Source organism: Thamnophis sirtalis, unplaced genomic scaffold (assembly GCF_051295495.1).
Source record: "Thamnophis sirtalis isolate CommonGarterSnake01/CBP01778 unplaced genomic scaffold, rThaSir2_p1.2 scaffold_8, whole genome shotgun sequence".
Taxonomy (NCBI): domain Eukaryota; kingdom Metazoa; phylum Chordata; class Lepidosauria; order Squamata; family Natricidae; genus Thamnophis; species Thamnophis sirtalis.
The window spans coordinates 20,118,516-20,133,094 of NW_028261388.1; the positions used below are offsets into that span (position 1 = coordinate 20,118,516).

The window sequence follows — 14,579 nt, forward strand, 5'->3', positions numbered from 1 at the left end:
TTTGGGAACCACTGACCTAGATTATCCCTTTTCTAGATGGGCCGGGAAGATGTAATTGGAAAGCGACGGTCCCCCAAATAACCTGGTCCCATGCCATAAAGGGGTTTAAAGGTCAAAACAATACCCTGGACGGCACCCAGAAGCAAACTGGCAATCAATGCAGCTCACAGAACAGAGGTGTAATGTGTGCCATCCAAGAGGCACATATAATTGTCCGTGCAGCCATATTCTGCACCAACTGAAGCTTCCAGACACCCTTCGAGGGTAGCACTCTGAAACCAAAGACCAGAGGACAATCACCACAGATAAAGTTAACCCAGCAAGTCACATCTGACCAGCAATATGTGAGATCAACTAAAGAATAGCTGAGGTGACACATCAGGGAATTCTGCAGAACATGGCTGATGAAAGATAAAAGGAAAAATTGTACAAGTCTGCCAAATACGTTTTTCCAGCTCTCCTCTCTTCTTCAAACCTCATTCGCTACAATGAAGTTTTGTATCGTACGTTTGTAAGCATCTGTAATTAATAAAGTTTTTGTAGGTGAAAGAGATTCTTCATGCTATGTTCCTTTTAAACATTTCATTACTGCATAAGAACCAAAATTCAAGTCTCTAATATTGTTTTCATCAATGTTCCCCTCAGAGCATAAAAAACTGATATGTTGATTACTTAGATGGTTCAGACTGTAGTTCTAATAGACTCCACCTATTATACCAAAAATAACCATAACCATTTACACAGCTACTGGAGCTGCACAGCTGTGTAGAGTACGGATCTGATCAATTTTCAATGTAATTCCTGGACATTAAGCAGTCACATAGCTAATATTGGTTATACAGTGGTATCTCGGTACTCGTCATTAATTGGTTCCAAGAGGTGCAAGGAGTATTAAAATGATGAGTACCAAACAAACCATGACTTACCATGTGACCCTTTGTTTTGGCTGGGAAAGACTTTCTGTCTGTCCCTTTTCCTATGTCAGTGATCTTCCCAGCAGGGCCAACTTCCTATTCACCCTTGGAGACTGTCCCCTCCATCCTTTTGCAGCAACCTTACTGGCATGGGCAGCATCATGTCTGTTCTCCTTGGCCATCGCCCTCTTCCTATTGCAGTGCATCAAGTACCAAAAAACGACGAGTATCGGGACAACATTTTCACATTAAAATGCATCAAGTACCAAAGTTTTGAAGCCGTCAAGTACCTAGCAAGTTTTGAAGCCGTCAAGTACCTAGCAGTCAAATACCAGAGGTACCTGGAGTCAGAGTACTAGGAAATCATTTATTTCACTGAGATTTACAATGTACAGATATGAGCTAATTTTGAATCTTTGTATTGCTGGTGCAAGAGGAAAAGGCTTTCCCTTAAACAAATTTCTGTTCCTCAATGTTTCTCCAGTCGTCTCAATTACAGCCTCCACCCTAGTACTTGCAATTTCCACTATTCTGGACAGAATCTGATGGAGCAATACACTTCCAATGCATATATCTTCTATAAATTTCTCTAAGGAATTTCTCTGCAAAAACACCCACAATAAAAAGATCACTTTTTTAGAAACCACACCTGGTTCTGATTAACCTCTTACATATCTGGTTTTCATTAAACATTTATGAAAACATACCTGATAGATGTTACTTCAGGTAGATGGCTGCTGGAAACATTGGTCACCTGGCATGTATTTTCTTTTTATACATTTAGCTGAGCCAGGAATATTTTAAGCAGGCAGATTCTTGAACAGGTGGTTCCTTCCTGTTAATTATACATTTCTTTTCCCACTCTGAACTGCTGGGGTACAAGTAGTCCTCAACTTATAATCATTTGTCTAGTGACCATTCAAAGTTACAATGGCACTGAAAAGAATGACTTACAACCAGTCCTTGCATTTATAAACATTGCAACGTCCCCAATCATGCAATCAAAATCTGAGTACTTGGCAACCAGCATATATTTATAGGTTGCAGCATCCTGGAGTCATGTGACCACTATTTATGGCCTTCCCCACAGGTTCTGACAAATCAATGTGAGAACTCAGATTTGCATAATGACTGCATGAATTGCTTAAGAACTGCAGTGATTCGCTAAACAAATGTGGCAAAAAAGGTTGTAAACTAAGGCACAACAGCCATCTTAATTAGCAATGGAAATTCTGGTCTCAGTTGTGGTCCTAGGTCAAAACTACCTATATGTCCCACCAGAGAATGGCCATCTTAGCCATTGGAAAATGGAATATTGGAATTACATGAGGGTGGTTTTTTTTTCCTATGGTGGAGAAAGGGCATTCAATCCACCATAATCAATAGAGGAAAATGGAGTGGATAAAAGTTTGGCTTTGTTAATTTTCTATTGTTATTTCATACAAATAGGAAATCCTGATATGTTTCTATTGTAAAATGTCTTCAAACGAAACTATGGAGTAAATTTCCAGAATGATTTGTTATTTAAACAATGGCATCATTAGGCAAATGAGACCATCTAATTAATATAAGTCATATGTGTAATAATATTGTTGTAATACACTGAAACAAATAATATGCAAATGACTGTGCAAAAAATCAAAACTGCCAAGACAAATTGTCAAATTTAACAGCTGGGAATAACAAAAGTCCTTTCTCCAAATCACATCAATTAATATAAAGAGTTCTACTTACAGTATCCATGAAATTCGACTTGAAACCTTCTTGCTGTCTCCTCAGTTCCTCCTGTTCTCTCTGACGCAGCATTTCTTCTTCACGTCTCCTATGCTCTTCTTCATGCCTAGCCATTACATATAAAATATGATTTCCTAAAGTTCCTGCTGCATATTTTCATGCAATACTTTCTCTTACAATGCCGCACATGTTCAGCCTTACTAGTTGTTATTTTTTGTTGGATTTTTCACTATAGTCTGACATGTCCTACATCAGGGATAGACTTAAGTGACCTTTAGTACATATCTTAAAGATCCTATGTAGTGTCTCCATTTCCTTGATGTGTATCACAATAAGAGTGCAATAAAAAACTTATTCTGTAGTATTCTAAAATACTACAAGTAGAATTATCACTACTTATTTTTATCAATATTTGTAAGTCCATCTCAAGATTTGTGACTTTATATTAAAATAAAGATAAAAGGTGTGTGTCTTTCTGCGTGTATACACTCACACACACATATAATTTTGAAAAATTACTGCAACTATAAAAATTTATGAACTAAGAAATAAAGGAAAAAGAAAAACTAAGTGACGGAAAGAAAAGATTAAAAGAAAAAATATAGTAAAGGAAAAGCAATATATAAACAAATTACTTCCTCCTTTATCACAAGCATAAACAATTTTAGTAACATCAATTTCTCTTAAAATGCAAAATTATTTCGTCTTCCGTGTCTTATCTAGAAACATACCCTTAAAGTCTCATCATTTAATCTGCCATTTCTTACCCAGAAGTCCAATTTAAAAAGTTTTTATTGACAGCATATTATCAATTCATTTAGTTAATTGAAAATGGAGATATTATCCTCTGAAGTTTTTCACAGAAGAATTCAGAGGCGCTGTTAAAACTGTGAAGTTTAAAAAGTTACATGTTGAGCTGCAAAATCCAGTATTTAAAAATTTATGTAATACCTTAATTGTATCTGCTTTCTTTTCTGTAGCTCTTGGTTTCGAAGTTCTTCTAAACGTCTCAGTTCTTCCTGACGCCTCATAAGATCTGGAAAAAGTTAAGACAGCTATAGCAATGATTGTTCTGACACAAATACAGGTAGTCCTCAACTTACAACAGTTCATTTAGTAACTGTAGAAAGTTAAAACAGCACTGAAAATGTGACTTATTGTTTTTTAGTTATAACCTTTGCAGCATCTCCATGATCATGATTCAGATGCTTGGCAAGTGGTTCATTGCTGTGTTCCAAAGTCATGTAATCACCTTTTGTGACCTTCTGACAACAAAGTAAATGTGGAAACCAGATTCACTAAACAAGCAGGTTATTAATTTATTAACTGCAGTGTTTTACTTAACAGCTGAGGCAAAGTCATAAAATGGGGCAAAATTCATTTAACAAATGTCTCAATTAACAACAGAAATTTGGGCTCAATTGTGGTTGTAAGTTGAGGGCTACCTGTAAGTAGTATACATTGTCCTCACTAAAATAAGCATGAACATATGAAAACAGACATAAATAACTTGAGCTCTTCAAACAGGTATCAGTAAGAACAATTTAAAGATCTAGAAACAATGTATTTTAATAATTAAATTAATAATTAATTAATTAATCTTAAGTTGAAGATTTTTCTCAGGTTTTGGACATATTTTCTAGGGCCCAATTGCTACACCAAGGTGCAGAAACTACTGAACACTAAACCAAGCTCTGCCTTTAAGCAAACTGCAATGAACCTGAGCTTTTTCAGCCAGAGACAAAAATGTGAAAAGAAAGGTGCTAAAGACTGTAATTTGTTATCTCTAACACAATAAGTAGTCATTTTTTTAAAATAGATGAGCTCATCTATTGACTGCAGATGGAGAACTCTGAGTTGCTACACAGTTACAACTCAAATTTTATTTTTTTTGCACAGCAACTACTTCATTAATTATACATCATACATTATTTCAAATGTTAATATCCAACTTTAAGAAATACGACAGTTAGAATTAGAGTAATCTCAAAAATTGTTGTATGATCAACTAACAAACAATTTAATTACAGTCAACTGCAGGGAATTCTGGCTTTTCCTTATTTGACCAGTATGTCAATTTTGTTTGCATCATACAAAAATCACAGTATATTAGGAGTTCTGTACTTAATACATCTCCAGTGCTCTATCTTACTGAGTCAAATAACCAAATGAAGTAGGTTTTGGAGAAATCTCATTTATACATTCTTCCTCTACAAAGAAAAACAAGTTATGTTCAGGAAATCAGCAAAATCTCATACACTGAATGTGTTTGAGAAAGAGCTTATCTGATTTAGGCCACCATCAAGGGTCAGATATTTGTATTTCAAATATACAGTCCATGAGTCACAAGTCCTTCAATACATGCATAAATTATTTTGAATTGTATTGGAATGCATTAACCCAAATAATCAGACTATTTCCAATATTCTTCAGCCCACATAATTAAAGCAATAATTTAGGAAGAATACCTTGTCTCATCAACATTAACTGATGCTCATGTCGAGCTGCTTCCATTTCTGCTTCTAGCTTTTCCTTAGCTTCTCTAATATTTCTATCAACTTGTTCCCGCTGTTGTTTTTCCATTTCATCAAGAGCTTTCCATCGTGAAGCATATTCAAATTCAAATGTTCCAGGTTGGGCAAAACGTGGGGGCTGTTCTCTTTCCCTAAAGGAAGACACATTTCACCTTAATGCTGTCATTTCACATAAATATAACAGCAAATTTGTTTGCAAATTTTGAATTCATTTCTTCAAGGCTTCTGTATGGATTCTTAAATAACGCTATTACTGATTTTGTGGCCTACGTCTAATTTAGTGACAAAAAACCTAAAGCCTGTCTACTTAAGTACAAAAACAAAAAAACAAGACTGGAGTAATGTGTAAAATTTAAAGTGGAAGGTTGGAAGTATGCAAAATCTTTATTCTACTAGCAGCATAGACTTTTTTTTTCTTCTCAGCTCTTCAAATAAGCAAGCCTGGAAGCATAAAGAAAGATCAACCATGCCTACTATCTGCTACACCAAAGAAATAATCCCTAATGAGCTCAACTGGTACTATTGGTATGAAATACTGATATGGCAGGCAAGATTACAGAAAATTTACTTTGCTGTGTGCTTTATTTTTGAACAGCAGATAGCATAGAAAAATGTTTTTCGTCTTGCTAATAACTTCCACATTCTGAACTTATTTATTTTGCTTCTACCCTATGAAATGCTAATGTGTGCTACAAATTTATAGCATAGAAAACAGATCTAAACTCTATTTGTTTCATTGTCTTGATGGTGCAGTGGTTAGAGTGCAGTACTGCAAATCCCACAAGGCTTAAGGTTGACTCAGCCTTCCATCCTTCCGAGGTGGGTAAAATGAGGACCCAGATTGTTGGGGGAAATATGATGATTCTGTAAACCGCTTAGAGAGGGATGCAAAGCACTGTAAAGCGGTATATAAGTCTAAGTGCTATTGCTATTATGACACAAGTATAATTTTTCAATCATGATATGCCCTTTTCTGTTTCTTATGTAATATACAACCAATCCACTTAAAATAATTTTAAACTCTAGTTTCATCATGGTACACTGTGCAGGATTTGCTTTAATGAAAATTTTGATTACGATGCTATTTCTTCATTACTTCTTTCATTTATAATATTCTGCTTTAGGAGTTGGTACTTACTTATGGTACTGTTGTGTTTTTTGCATTAATTTCTCAGGCAAACCATCTTCGTCATCAAATTGTTCCATAGGTTCAACAAGAACAGGTCTAGGTGTTCTTAAAATAAGCAATATATACACACTGTTAATCAGAAATATGTAAACTCAAACTCTAGTTTCACACTGCCAATCCACTATGTAAACAGCACAAGTGAACAAAGATCTGCATATGGGAGATACTGGTAGTCCTTGACTTGCAACCACAATTGAGCCCAAAATTTCTGTTGCTAAGTAAAATATTTGTTATATGAATTTTGCCCCATTTTATGACCTTTCTTGCCACAGTTAAGTGAATCACTACAATTGTTAGTTTAGTAACATGGTTATTAGTTGAATCTTTCAACAGACTATGCTTGTCAGGTCACAAAAGGTGATTACATGACCCCGGGACACTACAACTGTCATAAATATGAGTCAGTTGCCAAGCACCTGAATTTTGATCACAAGACCATGGTGATGCTGCAACAGTCATAAGTGTGAAAAATAGCGATGTCACTTTTTTCAATGCCATTGTAACTTTGGTCACTAAATGAACCGTTGTAAATTAAAGACTATCTGTATGTGCCAGATTAAGTTGTTGACAACATAGGATGACTTTAAAAAACTTTATTTTACTTTGACTTAAGGTATCATTCTTGTCAACAAAAGATGGGCACAAAGTGATAAGATTAATTCCACCTCTTATAATCAGAAAGAATCTTGACATTTGAATCTAGTGAAATAAACCAAAGCTCTTCAGTTCTCCAATTTCGAGAAATTAATTTTTTTTCAGAGAAACTGCACACATACAAGCAAAAACTTGCTATTACATGATTTTTTTAAAAATCCACACAGAATATAGGAAAATAGTTCGACTTGCTGATTTCCTAATTGTTTTCTTACTATTGAAAAGTACACTTTTACCCTTAGCTGACCAAATCCAGATTGCTACCCTATGAATATCTACATATGGAAACCAATTGCCAGAGCTTTGAAGGTTGTTGCTGATTTAAAATGAAACTATGATGTCTACCAGTTGTTGTTCTGTGATCCACTTGCTTATGGAAGATTGAGTTATGGGAGACAAATAAGGTATCACCCTTCTGCTCCTCTGGAGTACATTCTGGGGAAAATTCTACAATGTTTGTACACATCAAATTTGTACGAAACATATCCCATGGGATGAGTGCTTGCTCTATCTCCTACCCCTTGTAAAATTTGAAAATGCCCTTAAGCACAAGGAAGAAGTAGACATAGAAACACTATTTCTTTACTCATTGAGAAGGCTCCTAGTTCCCCAGTTCCACTTGAGATCACAAATGTTAGGAAGATCATCTTCCAAGTGAAGCAGCTTACAAGAATTTGTCTAATGCATTCAAAGGGTGTGGTAATTATGTGCCAGTCATATGAAAGCATAGTGTGTGATTAAGAGAAAGAGCACACTGGTACCCTGAGGAAATACCAACATATAAGAATTTTCATTTATAGATCAGCAAACACAAATGTAATTTTTATTGAAATGTGTAATTACACAACTAATACAAACTAAAGTCATAAAGTAAAAAGAGCAAAAAGTGCAAAGAAAAAAAGAAAAAAAGAAAAAAAAGAAAATGAAATAAAGAAACACACACACACACACACACACACACACACACACAGAGGTAGTCCTCAACGTATAGCCACAATTGACCTCAGAACTTTGGTTGCAAGTCATTGCAGTTGTTAAATCAAATCAACATGTGTACAAAAGCCGTTAGATAAATCACCATTGTCATTAAGCATATCATGTAGCTGCAAGTCTTAATCCAATTTATCCAATAGGCACTTTTTGCTAGAAAACGGCAAAAGTCACAAAATCTGATTACATGACTACAGGATGCTGAAACCAGTTGTAAATGCAAGCCAGTTGCCAAGTGCCCAAAATACAAGACTTTTTTGAGTCCATCCTAAATTCAATCATTAAGCCTCTTTTGTATATTCAGTAAAAAGATATTACCAGTAATCAGTCAAGCCAATTTTTTGGTTTATGATTTGCATTTCCCTTTTCATTTTTTTGGCTGTCATTTGAATTTCACCTTCTCTATCTTATAAGCCACTTTTTAAATCCAATATTTCTGATTCCATATTCCTGCATCAAGCAAGATTTATTCCACATTCCTTAATATCCTTTAAACACAGTTTATCCATAGAAACAGACATTGTTGCCAATATATTATTGTTACTGTATTATATAATGTATTAATGTTGTTGATATTGTTGCTATTCATTTCTGGTCCCATTCTTCAAAGAGTTCCTTAATATTTCAAATGTTATAGTATTTTGTGTCACTTCAGAAATCCGAATCTTCTACTGGTAATCAAAACCAAATGCAAAGGTTCTTTTTTTTCTTTTTGCCTGGAATCTTTACTTCAGTATATTTTTCAATTTAAATCATAAAGTATGTAATCTGTTATGACCTACAGCAGATGAAATAACTCGATATCTACAAAATCTGTTTAGTTTATAAAGTTACTTCCAAAATCTTGTAGTAAGTTTCAATATTCCAACTTTGCTCGATCCTTAATTCATTTATAATTTTCTTGGTTCAAATTCTTATTTAGCCTTTTCCCATTCATTTCAAATTCTTTTTCTCCTGACTTTTTTTCTTTTATTCTTGAAATCAGAAGAACTGATTCATCTTCCTGATGTCTTTTGTTTCAAATAGGTTAAGCAGCTCCCACCGTCAGATTTTTTTTTAATACCAGGGGATGCATGACCCAATTCTTCTGTGATTGACTTTATTAACTGGGTCACTCTGCTTCAATTTTCAACAATTCCTTTGTCTACTCCCTAAATTTATTATGATTAATTATGACACTTTGTTATGAAGGTCTTTCATCTTAATCTGCCGTGGCTGTTTTACTCCTTTACAGGTAGAGCTCAACTTACAACAGTTCATTTAGTGATTGTTCAGTTACAATGGCACTGAAAAAAGTGACATGACCAGTTTTCTTACCTATAACCATTGCAGCGCCCCATGGTTCTGTGATCAAAATTCGAACACGTGGCAACTGACTCATATTTGATAGCTGTAGTGTCCCGGGGTCCTATGATCAGCTTTTGTGACATTTGACAAGCAAATTCAATGGGGAAGCCAGATTCAGTTAGCAACCGTGTTACTAATTTAGCAGCTGTGTTTTACTTAAATAACTGTGTCAAGAAAGATTGTAAAATGGGGCAAAATTCATGTATGTTTCACGTAGCAACAGAAATGTTGGGCTGAATTGTGGTTGTAAATCAAGGACTATTTCTACTGTGATACTGTCAGTCTGAAAATGTCAAATCTTTACACAACATGGAGAAAATGTATGTGGCTACTAAGAATCAACATCAACATGACAACACATAATCAATCATTTACTAGATATGCTAATGCTTTCAATGCCAAGCAGGCCATCCTCAATTGTGGTTGCTTGAGGACTATCAACTCACCCTGTGACCACAACCCATCAACCAAACAGTTCTGCAAATATGTCTCTCCTCCCATCTGGTTGGTATCTGTAGTTATTTGATCCTTAATTAGCTTATATTAGTTTCTGAATGATACTTTCCTTGCTTGTTGGCTTCAAGGATTTGGTCACCCTTCTAGGGATTCTTGGGCTTAAGTATCTAGTTTTGAAATGGTAAGAGGAAGCACTGAAGTGTTTTGGAATAAAAGCAGACTCAAAGTACTGAGGATGCTATCATTATTCCCTATAACCTTGTCAATATCTAAAAGGGTGATCTTATAGATAACAAAATCTTGCCATATTCTGAACTTTGATAATTTGTTCCTATGGCAGATTATTTCTTTCATCTATGTTGATTTCTAGATGGAGGATCTGCCTTGAGGATGCTATTGGTACATATTTTAAACACATAAAATCACAATAAATGTAACAAAGAATAAACTTACGTTGTAAGCAAGAATGCACCATCACCACATCTTTCTAGAGCTTTACGCGCTGGAGGCTTTGCAGCAAATTCCACAAAACCTTTGCCTGTTGCTCTACCACGATCATCTACGACAACAACCGCTCTTTCCACAGGCCCAAACTGAGAGAAAGCTTGTTCCAAAAGCTCATTGGAAACAACTGGTGAAAGATTCTTAATTGTTAAAGCAGCTCCATGGGTGGCAAATCGAATTCGGAGTGGCCTGCTCTTTAAAATTGTTCCATCAAGTTCTGCCTTTGCTATTTCAGCCAGGGTCCTGGACTCCTTTTCAAAAAAAATTACAAGATACATACGCAATTATATTATGTGTAGATATTACATATAATTAAGAATTTAATGTTACATGTATTTTAGCATCATTCAGAACCTGTAAAGGTATTTCAACATATTCCTCTATTACCGCTTCTAGCGACAAGACAGATGATCATTTTTGCAGATTAAAAACTGCAGTGGCTGGTGGGAATCTTGCCAATAGTTGCATAGACAATCTCCAGATTCTCTACCAATTGCAGCAGCTTGACTAAAAAGGCTAAAATAAGGAATTAAAAAACATTGTTTCCTAACAAAAAATAAAAAAAACTTAAAAATTTTTTTCCTGCTTTAGCACAAATAAGTCTTATTACATTCCTTGAAGAAGTTTTAAACAAGGAATTATGCTTAAACAGACATTCTTCTCTTTCTCACTGGTATTTAGCTTGAGAAGCCTCAAGCCTACTGAATTTGGTTGAGAGTTAGAGTTTATTAGATCCCTGCTTATTAACTTTAAACTTTACTGATAATAAATATTTATACAAACTAATAGTAAGGTTCTTTGAATCAACAAATGTTCCTTCTCAATAGAAGAGTAAGAGCAGAGAATAAATATATTTTTTTCTGTGGCTTAATTAACACCTATCAAATTATAGCTAAGAACAAGTTATGATTCATAGCTGTCAAAATAACTGTTTTACAACAGGCTGGCCAAAGTGGTAAGCCATAGTACATTTGTGTTTTACCTTTATCTATGCCTTGGATAATTAAACTTAAAGCTAGCATTAATCACACTAGCATTCTATAACACAAAATGAGAATACAAAACAATTCTCACTGAAAAAAACTGTGCCCTACAAAACTAGTCATCATCAAGATTTTTCTTCAAATGTATCTGCACAAAAATGCATAAAAGCTGAGAAAATTATGAACTTAAGTACACGAAACAATTGTACACTGCAATAACAGTTTCAGCAAAACAAAACGAAAATCAGCGTCACCATAACCCAATTGGCCTGAAAGTCTATTTAAATAAGCCAGCTCCATTTTGAATTTAAATGGGTATAGGGAAACTATGGACCAATTTTCACCTGTACCGCACTGCTCCAACCGCATTATCAGAAAAACTTTATTCATTGCACAACCTGAAATGTGCCCTGTTTCTTAGGTTTACTAAGTTTCACTAAGATAATCTCTTCCACCATTCAGATCCAGGTATTTCAATACACTCAAAAAGGAAATTTATTAATAACATTTATATGGCTACCCATTTCACAAGTTATAGATGTTTAAAATTAATAAAGATACCTAAACTACTATGGTCAAACATTTCCACGAGGCTGTGTTTAAGGAGAAAGTAAAGGAACATTTCCAAAATAACACATCCTAAACAGAAACTCCAAAGAAAGAGCAAAGTATTATAAATATAAACTGTCTTCTAAGAAAAGTATTAATCTTAAAAAATGTAGGTAAGTGTTCAAGTGTTATGAGAACCAGCTCTATTGATAATGCTATGCTCTACTTTAAATAAACGAAGCAACTGTAAATAACATAAGTCTTTTAAAATAGATTCCTCCCCATAAACAGTCTAATATTTATCAGTAGAAGCTAAAGATGTTTTGGAAAGTACTATGACAGTCACTGCTTTATGGCCTCTTCCTGATATTTTTATTACTGGTTTGATCAACACCTACCCAAAGATGGAAAGGAAAAGCTCCTGGAGATGTTATGATGAAGGTACAAACTGTTTTATTATTTTGTAAGTGTGTGTGTGTGTATGTATGTATGTATATGTATGTGTATGTATGTATGTATGTATGTATGTGTGTGTGTGTGTATATATATATATATATATATATATATATATATATATATATATACTTAAAGTTATCAGCACAAATAAAAACATATATATATATATATATATATATATATATATATATATATATATATATATATATATATATATATATATATATATATATATATATATATATAGTCAGATTCACTTAACAGCTGTGAATGTTCACAACTGCAGTGATTCATTTAATAACTCTGGCAAGAAAGATCATAATATGGGGCAAAACTCACTTAGTAGATGTCTCACTTAGCAATAGAAATTTGGGGCTCAATTTTGGTCATAAGTGGAGGACTACATTATATATAATTATGACCTTTCTTGCCAGAGTTATTAAATGAATCACTGCAGTTGTGAACATTCACAGCTGTTAAGTGAATCTGACTTCCCAAGGACTTTGCTTGTCAGGTCACAAAAGGGGATTACATGCCCCTAGGGCATTGCAACTGTCATAAATATGAACTACTTGCCACACATCCGAACTCTGACCATGGGGATGCTCCAACGGTCATAAGTGTGAATCATAACTCATTTTGTTAAGTGCCATGGTTAACTTCGAACTGTCAGTAAATGATCTGTTGTAAGTTGAGGACTATAATAAGCATGTCCCCTCTCTACAATACCAAGCATAATTCAATTATTAAGGCAGCAACCAACACATGGTCTGGAACTGAAGGGAAGGCCTCTTTTAGGAATGGCAATACTGAATTTCAGTAACGTCTTAACTTTCATTTTACTCCGGAGAAGAGCCCTATAAAGGGAACTCTGTTCAAACCGGGCAAATCTTGTAAACCAGTGGTTCCCAACCTTTTTTTTAGTCATGCCCCACCTAAGCATCTTTCAAATCATGATTGCCCCAACCCCATAGGGTTACTGCTTACTTTGTTCAAAAACTCACGCGGAGGAAGCCTAAAAGGCCATTAGCTTGGTTTAAATAAGGTTCAAATTAAAAATCAAATCGGCCCCCCTTTGGGAATCACTGCTCTAAACGTTTTTTGATAGCGGCGCACGTGTTGTAAAATACTCGCGAGTTTCAAGACCTCAGCAAAAAGAAAAAAAGCCGGGGGGGGGGGAGAGGACAAAGCGACCGGGGAGGCCTGGCGCGCGCCGGGTGTCTGAAGCAGGCGGGGGTTGCGCGTGCCCGTGGCGAGGAGGAGGGGGGGGCTCCTGGCCCCGCCGCTGGCTGCAAAAATCTCCCCCCCCCCAGGGAGCGGGAGCATGCAGTTGTTTCATTTGGGGAGGGGTAGGTGAATCCCCTTCGCGCCCCTCCCGGAAGAATCGCGGCCGCAGCTTCCTCACCAGGCGGATGAAGCCGAAGCCGCGGTCGCGGTTAATGAAGACCTCGCTGGGCTCCCCGTAGCGCTCGAAAAGGCGCTTGAAGTCCTCCTCGGTGATGTCGGTGGGAAGGTTGCCGACGAAGAGGCGGCACCTTTGCGTATAGCTCTTCTCGCCGGGCTTGAGGAAGCTCTTAATATCGACCGTGAAGCCTCGGCCGCTGCCTTCCTCTTCCTCCTTCGCCATCGCCAACGCGACGGCCAAAGCTTCGTTGTCGGACGGCTTCTCCAAACCCCTCAGCGCCTTCATCGGGCCGCCGCCCACCATGCTCATCGGAGGTGCCGACGCCGGAGAACTGTTCTCGATCCTCACTTGCTTCAGGTTCCTGTTGGCGGACATAGCTTGGGGTTTTCTAACCGTTACGGATCGCCAAGTCGGACGGAACGGAGGAGAAAGAAAGCGCACGAAGAGCGCTCCGCTCAATCACTGCTTCTTTCGAGTACCGTGAAGAAAAAGGGGAGGGGGGAGAAAAGGAAGTCCAAAATGGCGGAAAGATCACTACCCACTGAAGACTAGTAACATCGCCCCGCCTCTCGCTTTCTTGGTGCGCATGTGCACAAGATTTGAAAGGCTACCGGGCATCGTGTTCGAGGGAGAATCGGGATGCGCCTGCGCAATACGCTACCGCTAGAGTGGCAGAAAGAAGCCCCGCCTCTTTAGTTGTGGCATGCTTAACCACGAATTGCTGGAAAAATCACCATCAGCCGAGTTCACAAATTCATAAACTACGGTTCATAAAGCACAGTAAATTAGCTTATAATAGCCAGAATAAAGCAGAATATATTAATGGGACCCTAGAAAATATGAGATCTTTCTATCATTGCACAA

The 14,579-nt window shown here is 36.4% G+C and overlaps 1 protein-coding gene across 4 annotated transcripts in view; it reads right to left on the minus strand.

Annotated features, from left to right (window-relative positions):
* The window catches only part of PSPC1 (paraspeckle component 1), a 53,098-nt gene extending 38,843 nt beyond the window's left edge, over positions 1-14,255 (minus strand). For 3 of the 4 annotated variants that reach the window (XR_001312965.2, XR_001312964.2, XM_014056890.2), the window contains exons 1-6: positions 13,716-14,253; positions 10,272-10,573; positions 6,321-6,416; positions 5,117-5,313; positions 3,600-3,684; positions 2,649-2,754 (exon numbers count right to left, since the gene is read on the minus strand). Coding sequence is in view for 2 of the 4 variants with exons in the window: in XM_014056890.2 (XP_013912365.2) it covers positions 2,649-2,754; positions 3,600-3,684; positions 5,117-5,313; positions 6,321-6,416; positions 10,272-10,573; positions 13,716-14,090 (1,161 nt within the window). In the remaining 2 variants the exon portion in view is untranslated. Of the gene's footprint in view, positions 1-1,246; positions 1,517-2,648; positions 2,755-3,599; positions 3,685-5,116; positions 5,314-6,320; positions 6,417-10,271; positions 10,574-13,715 lie in introns of those variants that run through there. The other variant, XM_087721210.1, reaches the window with a different exon arrangement.
* Positions 14,256-14,579: the final 324 nt, after the last annotated feature.